The sequence below is a fragment of the Cyprinodon variegatus genome, unplaced genomic scaffold (genome assembly GCF_000732505.1).
Source record: "Cyprinodon variegatus isolate N-32 unplaced genomic scaffold, C_variegatus-1.0 Scaffold368, whole genome shotgun sequence".
NCBI lineage: Eukaryota > Metazoa > Chordata > Actinopteri > Cyprinodontiformes > Cyprinodontidae > Cyprinodon > Cyprinodon variegatus.
In genome coordinates this window covers 767,866-782,998 of record NW_015150821.1, presented here as the reverse complement: position 1 = coordinate 782,998, position 15,133 = coordinate 767,866, and the positions used below count along the sequence as shown (strand labels likewise).

Below are 15,133 nucleotides of genomic sequence, written 5' to 3'. Positions count from 1 at the left end.
AAAGATAAAAGACAGAGCAAAATTTATGCTTGAAACCTCACCTCAGCCAGTTGGCATCTGTATCTGATCCAGAGCCATCTCTAAACCTCTCCTCCCAAAGAACTTTTTGGAGGAGAGAGTTTATAATATATAAATAAAGTATAAATATATATTTCTTCCTGTTTTCAGATGGGCATGGAAGGTAATCAGTTCAAACCAATAATTTCCTGTGTAGAAATATATGTTTTCTTTGTGTATGTAAACATGCTGAACAATGGATTAGATAATATTACTTAGGAAGCAGAGCCTACAGAGAGGCAAACAATTTCATTGGAAAGGGACCACAGATGTTTTTAGGTGACGAATTCGGTATAATATGAAAACTGTCTTTTAAATAATTTGATTCTCACTTACATTCAACAAACAATAGTCAGTAATCATCTTTGAAGATCCCCTTTAGCTTATGGCTCAGCTTACCTCCTGCAACCCAGCAAACTTTTCCCAAACTCCACCCCATCTCCTTCCTCACCCTCAGGGTGTTCTCAGTCCCACTCACCCTCCAGTTTATTCTACTATTAGTGTCCAGGCTGTGAGGGGATAACTACTCTAATCATTTACCTAGGTTACTCAGGTGAAAATCCATTCACAGCACTGAAGTCTTCTGTACAAATTATAGTACAGTTGATGTGACTAGTCCCATCTAATGTAATGATGATGTTGATTATAACATGCTGACATTTTATTTGTGATTTTTTTTTTGCACTCAATAAATGTGAGAAAACAGCCCTGGTTAAGGCAAACATTCATCCTATTGCAGTCATGTTAAGTTCAAGTCATCTATTGTTTTTTTTTTCCCTATTAAACTATTCATAGATAGTTTCAGAAAAAAAAACATGGCCAATTAGGTGTTTGTTTCATTACCGAGCTGGTTAAATAAGGAGATTCTATAGTTAGGTGATGTAGGGTGATGAGACGCTTGGATGCCATGAGGGATTTTGATATAAACCACAGCAACACAGACACCCATAAGCTTTCAAAAAAAGTAACAGCTATAGTTTAATGATGAGCCAACAAAGAAGACAAAGGCCCCACAGGTTTTTTAAAGCTATTAAATGCACTCTTTGATGTTGGACAAAGTATTTCTAAAATGTGTTCCCATGAAAAACAGTTAATTAATGCGCTGAGAGAAACATTGGATTGATTAATTCGGTCATTCCATGTTAATGTGGCGACATTATGCAGCTAACCAAATATAATTGACCAAATCCTGTTAACACCAGATTTAGGCTAATGTTGAATTTGTAAATATCTAAGTTAATTAAACACTAACCAGAAAAACTAATAAAGCAAGCAGATAATGGGGGGAAAAAAGCCTGAAGGAGCCCCCACATACTTGAGTGCATGGAGTCTACACACACAATTCAACTTTCATAGTCGAACGTCCCTTTTCCAACATTTCTCATGACATATGCCTACATTTTCCTGTCTGCTATGGCATTAAAGACAAGACAAGACATCTGTGTGCAGTGGCAGTAGATAGGTGAGAGAGAAGTGGGATGGAGATAGTGGTTGTGACGCTGTAGGTGCTTGCTTCTGGCTGCTCTGCACAGTGCATTGCTGTTGCCTTGCAAGCCTTGTCAGATGTAAAATAGTTTGCAATGATAACTTATTCTGGGGAAGGTGAACTTTTTTTTAGCTACCTCCCTTTATTGTGTTTTAATATTTACTTTATCCTGATTTTCCTTTTCTTCTATTTGCTCTTTAATTCATGTAAAGCACATTAAATTGTCTTTATGGTGACGTGTGCTATACAAATAAACCTGTCTTAACTTTCCTGCCGAGGAGTTTAAATTATCTTGGCATAGAGCAAGAGCACCAATTTACCATTGATTCTATGTATACCCTCGGCTATGTTCAGGAAATTTTGGGCACAACTAAAAAAAAATTTTTTGGGCACAACTAAAAAAAGGTTCCAGGATACAAGCGAGCAGGGTGGCTGGGTAATGTCTTCAGGAGGGAGGGGGCTTGGGATGGGCCATGCCATAATGGAGGGCGTGTCTGTCATATGGCCTAGGAGAGCCTTGGGCTTTCCCCAGAAGAGCTAGAGCAGGTGTCAAAGGAGAGGGATCTCTCTACTGAAACATTCTGCCCCACAACCCATTCCTCTATCATTCCTCTATTTCTCTTCAAGAAATCAATGTGCAGTTGTAAAAAAAAATGTTTAATTTAAAATATCAAATCAGCAGTGCTGGTGATGCTTTGCAGTCTCAGTTTCTATGCACTACATATTCCATGCTTACTCACTCCCAGCTTGCTCCCTGACCAGTAGCTTGTCAAGTAGCTACGAGTATTAGGTAATAAAAACAAAGCTTCACTCAGGAAACATAAAAAAGCTTGAGGAGGATAAATTATTACAATAAAAATCACTGTTTTTCCATATGATGAAGAAGTTACTATTCACTCATTCATTTAATAAGCATAGCAACGGAGGGGTACTTGATAATAAATACGTAAATTTGTTAGACTCTTGCTCATAACCTCATCAGTGCTGATGTTGCTACTGCACCATTTCCAGTGCTCGCAGAGAATCAAAGGAGTAAAAGAGCTATACCCAAGTTGTCCAACTAAGCAGCTCAAACTAAGCAGCTCAAATCCATCTAGACTTAACCACTTTGTATCAAATGAATGTAAATGCATGCTTTTATTTCTGAAAACATAGATGTTTCTGTGAGTTAAAAGGGGGTAAGAAGAGAAAGGCAGGTTTAAATGTTTAGCCAAGCCAGCTTACAGGGTGGCGTGTTGAATGTTGGCTGGCTGCTCAAAGGGGAAAAAAACAAAACATAACATTGAAAAGTGCAAATGCTGCAGAGCTAGGTCATGATCAGAAATATCAGCGCATGGCATTATCAAATATGACAGGATTTAGTGACGTTGATGGTCCACTGGGAACCACGTAAGGCATATCGTCATGGAGTGAGACAGCATTGTTATTTCTTCATGGTATGTTTATATTTCTGTGATAATCTAATTTCAGAAAAAAGGGCCAGTTATGAACTTTGTCCAACAATATTATTTTCTATTTGCATATTCTTGGCCTCAAGAAAGCAAATGCAGTGTGTTGATGACTCATATGTGAGGTTCTGTTGCTAATGCCCATTCCTTTCACACATAACGTATGTGTCACATTCAGCATCTTGTGTTTATGATCAGCTATTCTCTCCACCAGTGGTCTGTGATGTTTCTAATGGAGGCTAATCCTCAGGCAGGATTATTGACCATTGCCAGACCCATGGGCTTACAAGGTGAGTCGTCCTCCCTCACAATGCATGCACCAGTTTTTCTTCTTTTGTTTTTTTGTTTCAAGTTTACGTACACCAAATATACTAAATAAAACACATTTAATGAATAAAACACGGTTAAAAAAAGAAAAAGAAAAGAAAGTGTGGTCATTAGAGATATTTACAAATGTATGTCCTGTCTTAAAAAGCAATAAAAAACAAAATTAAAACAACAACAACAAAGTAATACAGTACATGACACATATCCAGTGTTTACTATACTTATAGGTCCTCTGATGACCTTCAGTTTATCATGCAAAGTTATTAGGGGGTGGAATACTTTAAGTAATTACAATTTTATTTGCTTCATCATTACCCATGTGACATAACTGAATAACTCCATAATCTCAAACCATTGCAGTCAGGTATTCTTCTCAAATTCTTTAATCTATATATTTTTATGGCACTACAAAGCATCAATATCCCTGAAAAAGTCTGGAATTTGATCTAAATAATTTCCTGATCTGAATTCACATGGAAAAGGAATACAGAATATGGGAAGAAAGTTGTATTTCCAGACTATATTTCTATTTCTATTCCTATATCTAGAATTTCCATCCATCCATCCATCCATCCATCCATCCATCCATCCATCCATCCATCCATTTTAAGTCATATCTTAGATATTAGCATAAAAATGCCAGAGAACTTTGGGAATTTAGTTTTTGGAAAAGTATGAAATAATAGCATGACAAAATGTGTAATAATCCTGAGTACTTAAGGAGAAAACAATAATGACTTGCTGCATTAGAAATGTATGAACTTGGATTCCAACAGTTTAATAGACAAATGAATCACCCTAGCTTTTAGCATCATCCACCCCCACTACCATCCACCTCGCTTTCTCATTCATTTCACATCATACATGACTGCACAAGTTGCTAGATCATTAACTCAGCATTTTCAAGGCAACAGCTCAACATGTGAATCCCATGTGAGTCTTTGAAGCAGTGCCTTGAAACGAATAAACACGCCAAATTTCCAGTAAATGCAAAGGCATATTTACAGTCCGCTTAGTGAATGAGAGTCGAACTCACCCTGAAAGCTTTGGCATCTTGACAAAGCTGAACACATCCATATGTGCTGCTGACTGCAATCAACCTACACATCCAATATGAACTTCACTTCGGCACCATTGTAATGCATTGTTTTTTTATTTGCCCATTAATATTTCAGTGAAAAAAAGTAAGGCATCCACAAGTCAGGTGTAGAGATTAGTCGTTCTCTCTGAGCCTCTGCATGGCTGAGTGATTGCTGTGTCCTCGCCTCAGCAGTACAAATCCACAGCCCATGGAAAAGGATCTGGCAGCGCAGCTTCCCCCGGTTACATCCTTCAAAGCATGTCTCTGTTAGCTGTGCTAAGCCACCTTCATTTAATTTCCATCGCAGTGGAATGATGTGCAGGAGCCGCACCGTAACAACAGCTTTGGAGGGAGACAGAGATAGCCCCAATGACTAGAAAGGGAGGGGGTTGGCGATGTTGGTGGGAGATGAAAGTGGAGGGGAGAGAAACAGGAATGTGAGAGCTTGTTATCCTCCTGTATCTACAGAGGGCACATTATTTGCAAATAAGGAGTCCAGGAATCCCCTTCCCCAAAAACATGTTTGGATCATATATCAGGCATTCCGTGTTTAAAGAGAGAGCATTTGAGAAAAGAGCCAGATGGATGAGATGACACATAGAAACATGCTAACAAAACAACATAAGAGCCACAAGAGCAGCTGTTGCATTTTAAGGACCTAATGTGTGTCCCCCCCCACCTCCCCAGCTGAGGTCTCTGCCTCACAGCTGCACATCACACTGCTTCTACTGTACAGGCGGATTTGTTATGACCTTTCGATGCAGTTCAGCAGCATTAGCTCACTCAGTGATCACAAGGAGCCTCCAAACCCATTTGACACACAACAGAGGTGATGCTAAAAAAAACAAAAAACTAGACGATTTAGAAGATTTACCACTGGAACCAATATCTAATAAAATAATCTGACATCAAAAAGTTCAAAAAAAAATGTTTGCATCTTATATGTTATTAGTCAAAATTTGTTTTTAAAAAAAATTCCACATGAGATGTTGTAAAACAGTTCTGTAAATCAATCAGAGAACTCGAAGCATGTACCTCCCCAGTTTAATAACTGTCTAATATCACGTCCTGTGCAAATCCTAATGTTTTGGAAATGAAACAATAACTGAGAGAACAGCAAAGATCAGTTCCATCATTAGATGAAAAATCACTATAGCTTTACAACCCCAGCTAGTAGGAGTCATCGCTCATAAATAAAAAGAAAAAGAAAGAAATCACTCTCCTCTTTCTGGAAAAAACATAGAGCAAATTAACCTAATATTTGATCCTTGGAGGTTTATTTTTTTTATTTTTATGCATCTACAACAGTTCAGAGAAAAGGAGTGTTTCAAAGCAGTTGAGTATCTTCTTTGTGAATACTGATTGGAGCAAAACTGTGTCAGACAACATGACAGCAAACACGTTCTTTAAAGGTATTTCCTCTAAATGCCAGATGACTTGTTTGATTTGAGCAAATTGCCACAAAGGGGCTTGTATTATAATCTAAAATCAAAATGGTCTCACAGTCTTTACATTTCAATTGAATCTCATTTGGAAGCCTGGTAAGTAAAAGCACAATCAGTCAAAATATTACCCCATGGCACAAAGAACGAAAAATATCTATTTTAGGGACATTTTCTGCATAAACAGTAAAAGCTTATAGAGGTGGTTAGCGTTCACTTTATGCTAACATGCCAGAACATATAAGAATCTGTAGAGTGAGTCAATGTGCCTTTGCTGAGAGTGATCCACAGAATAAAGACGGTTGTCACTTCCAATCAGAGTCAAGCCTGTATTTGTTAAAAGACTGAATACAGTATATGATACCATTATTTAGAAAAAAACTGTTAAAGACATTATGTAAGTAAAATTCTCAAACCAATCACAACAGATTATGTGTGCCTTGAAGGAAAAATGCAGCATGAATTCTAAGAATGAACCGAATACGTGAAGGATTCTATGAAAAGTGGAAAAACATGTTCAATGATCTGCTTCGGGTGCAAAGCACAGTGTCCGGTGGCAGCAGGATTGAGAGACTCAGCGTATTTTGGATGGTTTGCCTGTTCTGGACTGTGACCCAGAGGCCAGCATGAGTGGCAGAGGATATTAGGGTCAGACAGAAGCGTGATCTAAGGCGACTATGGCTGAAGCTTTGACCGATAAAACCCTTCTGCCCTGCTGATCTCATTTTTTTTATGAGTTCCTTTTAAAACAGCTGATTTCAGATATTCTGGGACATTAGGCTTTTTAAACTCAGCAGAGCTTAAATTTTGCAAGCACTGCTTTTGGATTACATTGCTTGCCTCAAAAGATAATGAGAACATGCTAAACTCTTGGCGCATAGTAACGGTTGGCAAAGGGCTGCTAAAGAGCATCAGAGCAAAATTGAAATGATTAAAAATGCAAAGCTATTTTTTTTTTCAAATGTTTTGCACCTTGCATAATTAGTGGAATCTCTTTTTATTTCGATTTTGTCATGTTACAACCAAATCTTTTTTGGAAACTTTTATGTAACAGTTTAATACAAAGTAATAAGTATAAGTCAAAAGAAATAACATGCTATCTATGAACATTGCACACGTGGAGAAACATCTGTCTAGATGTGTCTTACTGGTTACTTTATCTAAAATTTAGGTTAGTATCAGCCATTTTTAGAAATGAAAATACTTTTGAATACGATATATCATGCTTTGTAGTTCTGGCTATATGTTTATCTTTGCTGTCTCTCTTGAAGACTAACCAGTTGCAGTTTCTTACAGCCTCTCTTTTAGATTTTCTTGCCCAGTGTTTTGGTCCATTAATCTTCACTTCAACTGATTATTTTCTGGTTTTCTGCAAAGAAAAATATTCCCTATATCATTGTACGGTTTTCGCCATGCCTTTCAGAGGTAATAGAGTGTACAGGTTCATAAAGAGTATTAGGTTTGACCCAGGCTATACTCCTTCCCTTTTCAGATAATGCATGTAAACAACTTTCAAAGCTTACAAAATGTTATAAAAAAAAAAATATGCCTTCACCAAACAGAGAGTTTATGCTGAGATTACATCACACAAATATATATACATACATATATATATATATATATATATATGAACCCTAACCCTCTATGAAACTGTCAACAAACCTATCCCAACGTCTCACTGTGACACTAATTATTCAAAGGCTGTGTCTCATTTATTCAGGTATTTAAACTGCATTTAGGGATGAATTTTTATATAAGTAATGGCGTGACTAATTGGCATAATAAGTCAAGTGTTACCTGGCTGAGTTACGCTATGCTTTGAACAGATTACGAATTTGAATTCAAGTTTTAGCACACCTGCTGATAATGCTCACTGCATTAGTAGGAGCCAGCAACTCATTACCGGCGAAGTGAGAAAACCTTGTAACGAGCACATGATGGTCAACACTCTGGCAACTCTGTGTTTGAATGATCCAAGAATCATTAAACATGCCAATAGTGTTTATTTAGAGCTCATATTTGCTACACTTATTTATCTAATCAACCTATATAGCCTCATACCTGACTGAGATTCCCCATTATGCACAACAGACTTCATTGTTTGTGCTAGAGATTTTATTTGACAAGTCAAAACAAAGCACTAGCCAAGAAAATGGTCCATGTTTTTAATTTACTTGATAATGACCTTTAATAACCAATTACCAACTAATTACCATCAGAACTTAACTAATTATTTAATATCATAAATCTTGTTATAACTCAATCTTTATCTGCAGATGCCTCAGTTTGCTGGAGAGCAAGGAACACTCCAGACAAGCCAGGCATTGTTCAGTTCATCATTTGATAATGGAAAAGTGTAGTTTAGCTAAAAAATCCCAAAGAAGTACGAACGTGCCTGTTAGTCGCATTTGCCAATTGCCACAAACAGTATAGCTGACACAGTATACATGTGGAAGCAGGTGTTTTTGTTGACTAAGGCTCAAATTTAGCACTGTGTGTGATGGAAATCTGAAACTGCACATCACCCTGAACACATCCCAGAGGAGAGGCATTGGACCATGCTTTAAAAACATTTTTCTCCACCATTATCAGGAGGAAACATCATGAGATCATGGGAAGATGAAGGCAAATTCTGGAATAAAACCTTTTTTTTACACTGAAAGGATTTGATGGAGGAGGCAGATGGTGTAATGTTGAAGAAAACTAGGAAACTAGGGTAGTGAGAGAACAGTGCATGCATGGAGAGAATTTAAAACACCTGCAAATTAATTCTTGCCAAATGGTGACTTCTGTTCACCTCTATAATCCAAGGCGTATAATATTGACAACAATACAATACTGTATTTCTCCTTTTTAGCTTAAACAGCATTGCTCATGATTAGAAAATAATGTTAAACACTAGAACAGTAACTGCTCCCTCGGTTCATTTTACTGAATGAAATAAACAGAAGTTCTGAGTCCCCATTTTTCCTATGGTAATAGTTCGCAAAAGTTATTTTAAGCCAGCAGTGCCATTTGAACCACAGAACCAGAACTGTCACCAAAGTAGTACTGCCTAAGGCCCTGTCATTCACATGGCCAAACACCAGTTTTTCTTTTGTTTTTTGTTTTTTTACTTTTGTCCTTGTAAATAGCAATATCACTGGGTTCTCTGTATTTTTAATGTACATACTGTCAGCATGATAAGAATTTTGTCCTATTGGTCCAAACATTTCTGCCTTGTCTTAAGAGAAGTGGATTAAAGGAGTGCTTGTCTATATTTCCAAAATACAGTATTGTCACAATCTAATAATAGAGATATCGAGTTGGCAGTGAATCTGCAGTTCAATACTAATGAGACTCCTGCGTCATAGTTGGAAAATGAGTGATGAAATCTATCTATTAGTTCAATTACTGAACACCTACTGAAAACCTGATTGATGGCTGCTATTTAAACATTAGGTGGTTGTGTCTGGAAGACTACACACTTATAGGAGAAGAAGAACAGCTCTTCAGTATTGATTTTATATCATCAAGTATCAGTTGTGGTTAATTTTAGTCATCAAAACAACAGCATGAACTTTATCTTGCACGTGAAGAAATATAACTGTAATTACAGCAAGCCTCTAGTATCCTGAAAAAGTTGCAAGTTCACAAGCTGGAACCCCACAGATTGCAATTCTGGCTCCCAAATCCAGACCTTTATTCAAAGAGTTTCCCCAGAGCTGCTCTCTGGTAGACCACTGCTCCTTTAAGGGATGGAGTAAATGCAGAGGACAAGTCCCATAATAATAAGTTGCAATGACACATGATCAATATCAATGAATCATTGAATGCAATCTACTTTTCGAGCATTTTTATTCCTTACTAAAAATTATCAGAATATGAACTACATGACCAAGCCATGCACGTAAGGAATAGTTTTATTGAATGCTGAATACTTACATTTTTTTTAAACCACACCAACCATTAAAAAATGCAATTTCTGCAAATCCCCCAGAAAAAACTTAAAACGTTTAGCTTATTTTTCCATTCTATTTTGATATGTTGTTCTGCTGTGCAAAGTGCCAAGTTCAGGACAGTTCAGGTAGTCTGGCTATCCAAGAATGGTACCTAATATATTTTTCAAAAGACATCTAAAGAGTTTACCTCCATAATCACATAGATTACCCAAATACTGATTTCATGGATAGAGTACAAAGAGGATGCCTTTGCTCCAAGAAAAGTGCCACGGCCAAAGTGAAGGTTGCCAAAGAGGGCGAGACAACAAAAACAGAGACCAGGATTTCTGAAATAATCATATTCTTTGTTAGGCTTACTGAGTCTAAAACAAATTATCTGGCCACCAGAACAAAAGGCAAGTTTGCCACAAAACAAATACAGCATTGTTATAAAAATAGTTTAATAGCAACTATAATGTACAAGAGTGAAAGTGTTTTGTTTCTGACATGCTTCATCACATCTTGGCCTAGCCAGCTAACAGAAGAGTTCAATACCATAAATTCAACCATATGGCACTTGAGAAAATGGAAGTCCATGTCCAAAAACACCATTGAGACAACAGGATTCTGCAATATGACAATGACCCAAATTATTTACCTACAGCGTAATATTCACCAAGGACTGGGTGACAATGGGTCAAATCAAAGCCTTGGTGTTGATAGAGTTGAGTTGTTATGCAAGAATCATCCAACAGCTGAAATTGAGAATTATGGTAAAACTTTTTCAGACTGATGTCAGAGACAAATAGATGACTTCAGGAAGCATTCCATTAAAATGATATCAACCAACCGGAAGGTGATACTCTTTCTATTATGAGATACTTTTGTCAGTTTATTTAGCACAAACAATAAAATAAGATTAAACAAATGTTTTGCCTCTAATTTAATCTTCTTGTTCCCAGAGGTAAGGATGATCAGACATAAATATGTAAATATTTCTAAAATACAAACCCAAAATTTAGTGGGAGGTTCTCATGGGTTTAACATTCCAAATCATAATAACTTTTTTTTTTTCAAGGGTTTTGATGTGGACAAAAAATATGAATTTTAAACAATATTAGAAAGCTATTTCAAAATCCTATTTTAACGATCAAACATCATGAAGCAGTAGCCTTAGTATATTAAACAATAGGATATACCACAAACATACACACACACACACACACACACACACACGTACATATATATATATATATATATATATATATATATATATATATATATATATATATATATATAATTTGATTTAATTTTTTTTGGAGCCCAAAATTCAATAGAGAACAGTATACTTACAGAATGACTGTAAAAATGCCAAGATCGTTGTCATCTGGGTCCATTGCTGATGCAGACTAANATATATATATATATATATATATATATATATATATATATATATATATATATATATATATAATTTGATTTAATACCATTGGGAGCCCAAAATTCAATAGAGAACAGTATACTTACAGAATGACTGTAAAAATGCCAAGATCGTTGTCATCTGGGTCCATTGCTGATGCAGACTAATCAAGTTTGATGAGCAACTTCTTTACGTATTTTTTGCCAACACCTTCTAAGTGTTCTTTAGTGATAAGTACTCATGTTTTTTCTTCCAAATACAAAGATTCTCATAGCTTGATTTTGACTCAATAACCAACTGAGCTGCATCTGACTGGGCTAGTTATTATTACATTCAGCGGACCCTGTCCAAGTGAGTGGCCAGTGCCCCGAGGGAGGAGACCTAGCTTGTCGCTCCTGCCTTGGTAATGAAATAACATCACATTCCGGGCCAGTGCATCAGAAAACACACAGAGAGATCAATGTGGAACAGCTGGACTTCAATGGATGGCTGTGCTGGCTTTACCTCAATAAGCGGGCATAAACCTCTGATGAAAATTAGCTGCTTTGTTTTTGTCCTGCAGAATAATTTTTCAGGAGAGGTTTCAAATACATTTCACTGCTGCCTTAAACGAAGTAATATCGACATTACTTCACACAAAAAATAAAACATAATATATTTTTTCCCTAATTTACAAAGCCTTTTAAAATTTGCCATGTGTTTTATCATCCATGAGAGCTTAGATATTAAGCTTCAGCCGTAATCCAGACTCTATCACTGTCTGCCTGCCAACTGTTACCCCTAACCGAGCCAAAACTAAATCCTATATAAACCACAGAATTAGGTCCATGTTACACAGTAGCCATCAGGTAGCTTATTCTAAGCATATTTTCAGATAGATTGTTATTAGGTAGTCAATATGATTTTTTCTATTTCATGGATTGCCTTTATCTATAGAAATCATGTGATTCACATTTTTATATCTCTTTTTACTTTATCCCACAGCTATTCTATTTTAACTTCATGCTTGCTGACACTGGATTATACCATGCTGATTCTCTCATGCATGAATGGCATTCACAGTCTTCCATTAGTTATGAAGTGAGGCACGTGTCTGCCTCTGCAAGCAAATGGAGCCGCTTGCATAACTCATCCCAAGCCAAGTACACAAAGCAATAGATGACAAGTGAAAGTTTAGTTAGCAATATAAGGGGAATGCAGCATGCAGCTTCCAGACATTTGGCAAAGCAACCTGGTTTGAGCACCATGCCAACAGCATGCAGCTTCTCCACTTCTTTGTCCAGTTGCTAAGCTTGGCCATATGGTCATCATGGAGTGCAGTGTGAGGTTAAAGCAAACCGTTCTGTGAGCGAAATGCTGCACATGAATCCATCCAATCATTTGACCTGGTGCTCGCCCCTGGGCCAAAGCACACTGCATTGGCGGCCTGTTTTTCTGTGTCACACAGGTCCAAAACCAAGCGAGAACAGAGGATGTGCAGAAAGCAATAACCATTCTCTGTGTTGGCAGTTAAGAATCACATTAGCTATGCTGTCTCTCTACAACAGACCTGATTTTAAGATGCCTTTCTATACCGAGTTGATTTAATGTGTTTCTCGCTGTGTGGGTGGATGGCTCATTTTAAGCAATTTAAGATACTGCGTGTTTCTTGAAATATGCTACAGTATGGCTTTCTGTGCCTTGGAAAAGTAAATATACCTATTTATCTTTATTTTACATTTGGTTGCACTGTAATCACAGACATTAGTATATTTTATTGTGATATCATATGACAGTTCAACACAAATTATAAATAATCTGTAATCCATCCATCTATTGCAGGAAATCTCTCTTTCTTGTACCTCTATTGCAATGGTCTCCAGATCCAGTCTCTGAGAGCCTCCTAAACTCAACTTTTTCTTGTATCCCTGGCCCAACACATGAGAATTAAATGCCAGATTTACCAACTCAGAATCAATGTTATAATCAGCTCAAAGTCATTCATTTTACTGAGTATTGGACAAGGTAAGCATCTACAAGTTAGAGTCTGGACTGGATAATAACTGGGTCAGCAATGTGTTTGACCCAGTCAAACACATTACTTTGTTCCAAATAACTCCTTTTCACCTCTAAACCAAACTAAGCTTAGGGTCGGAAGTTGCAAAGCTGAAAGGTTAAGCTTTTGTCCCACTTTACATATTTCACAGCCTCTGATATATATATATAGTATATATCATGTATTTACCACCATCTGTTTTTTCTCCCCCACCAGCCTCACTCCCTGCTAATGCTGCATAATGCTGCCATTACCATGCCTCACTGGTTGAGAGATGTAATCAGGATGGTGTGCCTCTTAGTCTCTCTTCAGATACCTTTTGCTGGTTGCCAAGAAAAGTTCAATTTTTCTTTCTCATCTAACTAGAGCCCCTTCTTCAACATCTTTCCACCTATTGAACAAATAGTTGTCCTGTCAATAGATGGTCCCACCTGAGGTGGGGATTTTCAGCTTCTCTTGATTGACCACATTGTTGTTTCTCTTATTAAAACACTTTTTTGCCAACTTGTCCATTTTAAGTTGATGCCAATTTCTTGGTAAATCTAATGATGGGCTATACACAGGGCATCTGGCGATATTTAGGGGAATCAAAGTAAAATGGTTAAAGATACAAATGCATGCCTCAACTTTATTTGAGCATTTACTCTGATAAATACATGCATATATAAATATAAAACCATATAGCTCCATCCATTTTTGAACAACACTTTATGTTTGGTTTTTCACATTAAATTTAATGTGGCAAAATATGTTAAAGTTCAGAAGGTATAAATACTTTTGTGTGGGCCTAAATATGGTTTAAATGGAATTGAATTGAATGAAGTTAAAAGCTTTGTATTTCTGAATAATTAGTTAAGTACAGTCCAGAGCACATTAAACAAAATGCCTAAAGTTGTGGCTCAAACCGAAAAAGACTCATTTTCAAACCATTACAGCACAGGGAGTGAATTTTTCATTACTTTATGAAGCAGAACAAACACTAGATCCAGTCATTTGCATAAAATGATGAGACTTGCTCCATGCAGAACAGGAGAATGCATATTAATCTAATAAGAGCAACGACTTGGTCCATACTGAGGCCTGCAGTGGTATGTATTAAAAGCTATCAACCTCATTTCTTCCGCTGCTTTAGTTTGCTCTTCTTGTCTAAAATACCAATCAAGATAATTATCATTCGTGCCATCAAAATATTGCCTGGTACATAATTATTCATGATTAATTAAGCAAGTTGAAAAGCTAAATAAGGGATCCAGAAGTTAATTTTCATTTGCTCGATTACATATCAGCCAACCGAACCCCTGACAGCCCAGGCATAAAAACAAGCTGTTAAGCATCGGTATAGAAAAGGCAGGAAGTATACAGAAGTCAGTGGCAGTCAATGAAATCCCAGCATATCATATTCCACAAATCAGATAGCCACTCCTGTGTCAACATACTAAAGAAGCTCCTCCCTTCAGCCCTGGGGAGGATAGGATTCACAACATCCAGCAATTATCTGTAATGTGGGAGAAAAATCGATGTGCCCACGGAAAGCTGCTATAGGTCACCAAGTTGACGCTGTCACTTGCATCAAATGTACTCTACTGCTGCAGGCTGAGCTCCAAGCATCTTTGATAACCTCAGTGGGAGCATGCCTTATTTCTGATGTCCTGGATTATCAGATTTATCAGCCTTATAATACAGAATGTGATTGTTTTTTTTTCATTCATAGAAGAATAATAAACTATCACAGACTTTAGTCTTCCATTGCTGAAGCTTGAAGCACCAGATTATGTAAAATCTGTGCACACTTATTTAACCTGTCTTTATTTTTATTTAGAATTATTTGTTCGTTTACTATCTAGTTTATGTTTTCTTTTTTATCTGCAGCACAGCATTATTATGTTTTGTATTTTTATAACATAAAAAAGAACAATA

General features: G+C 36.8%; 1 protein-coding gene across 4 annotated transcripts in view; it reads right to left on the bottom strand.

Moving 5' to 3' along the window:
- frmpd4 (FERM and PDZ domain containing 4) overlaps positions 1-15,133 on the bottom strand; it is a 55,106-nt gene that overhangs the window by 39,001 nt on the left and 972 nt on the right. Inside the window, exon 1 of one of the 4 annotated variants that reach the window (XM_015386415.1) lies at positions 11,289-11,400. The exons of 2 other annotated variants lie outside the window; for them this stretch is intronic. In XM_015386415.1, the coding sequence (XP_015241901.1) occupies positions 11,289-11,332 (44 nt within the window). In that variant the 5' untranslated portion in view covers positions 11,333-11,400. Of the gene's footprint in view, positions 1-4,354; positions 4,729-11,288; positions 11,401-15,133 lie in introns of those variants that run through there. One more of the 4 variants, XM_015386416.1, reaches the window with a different exon arrangement.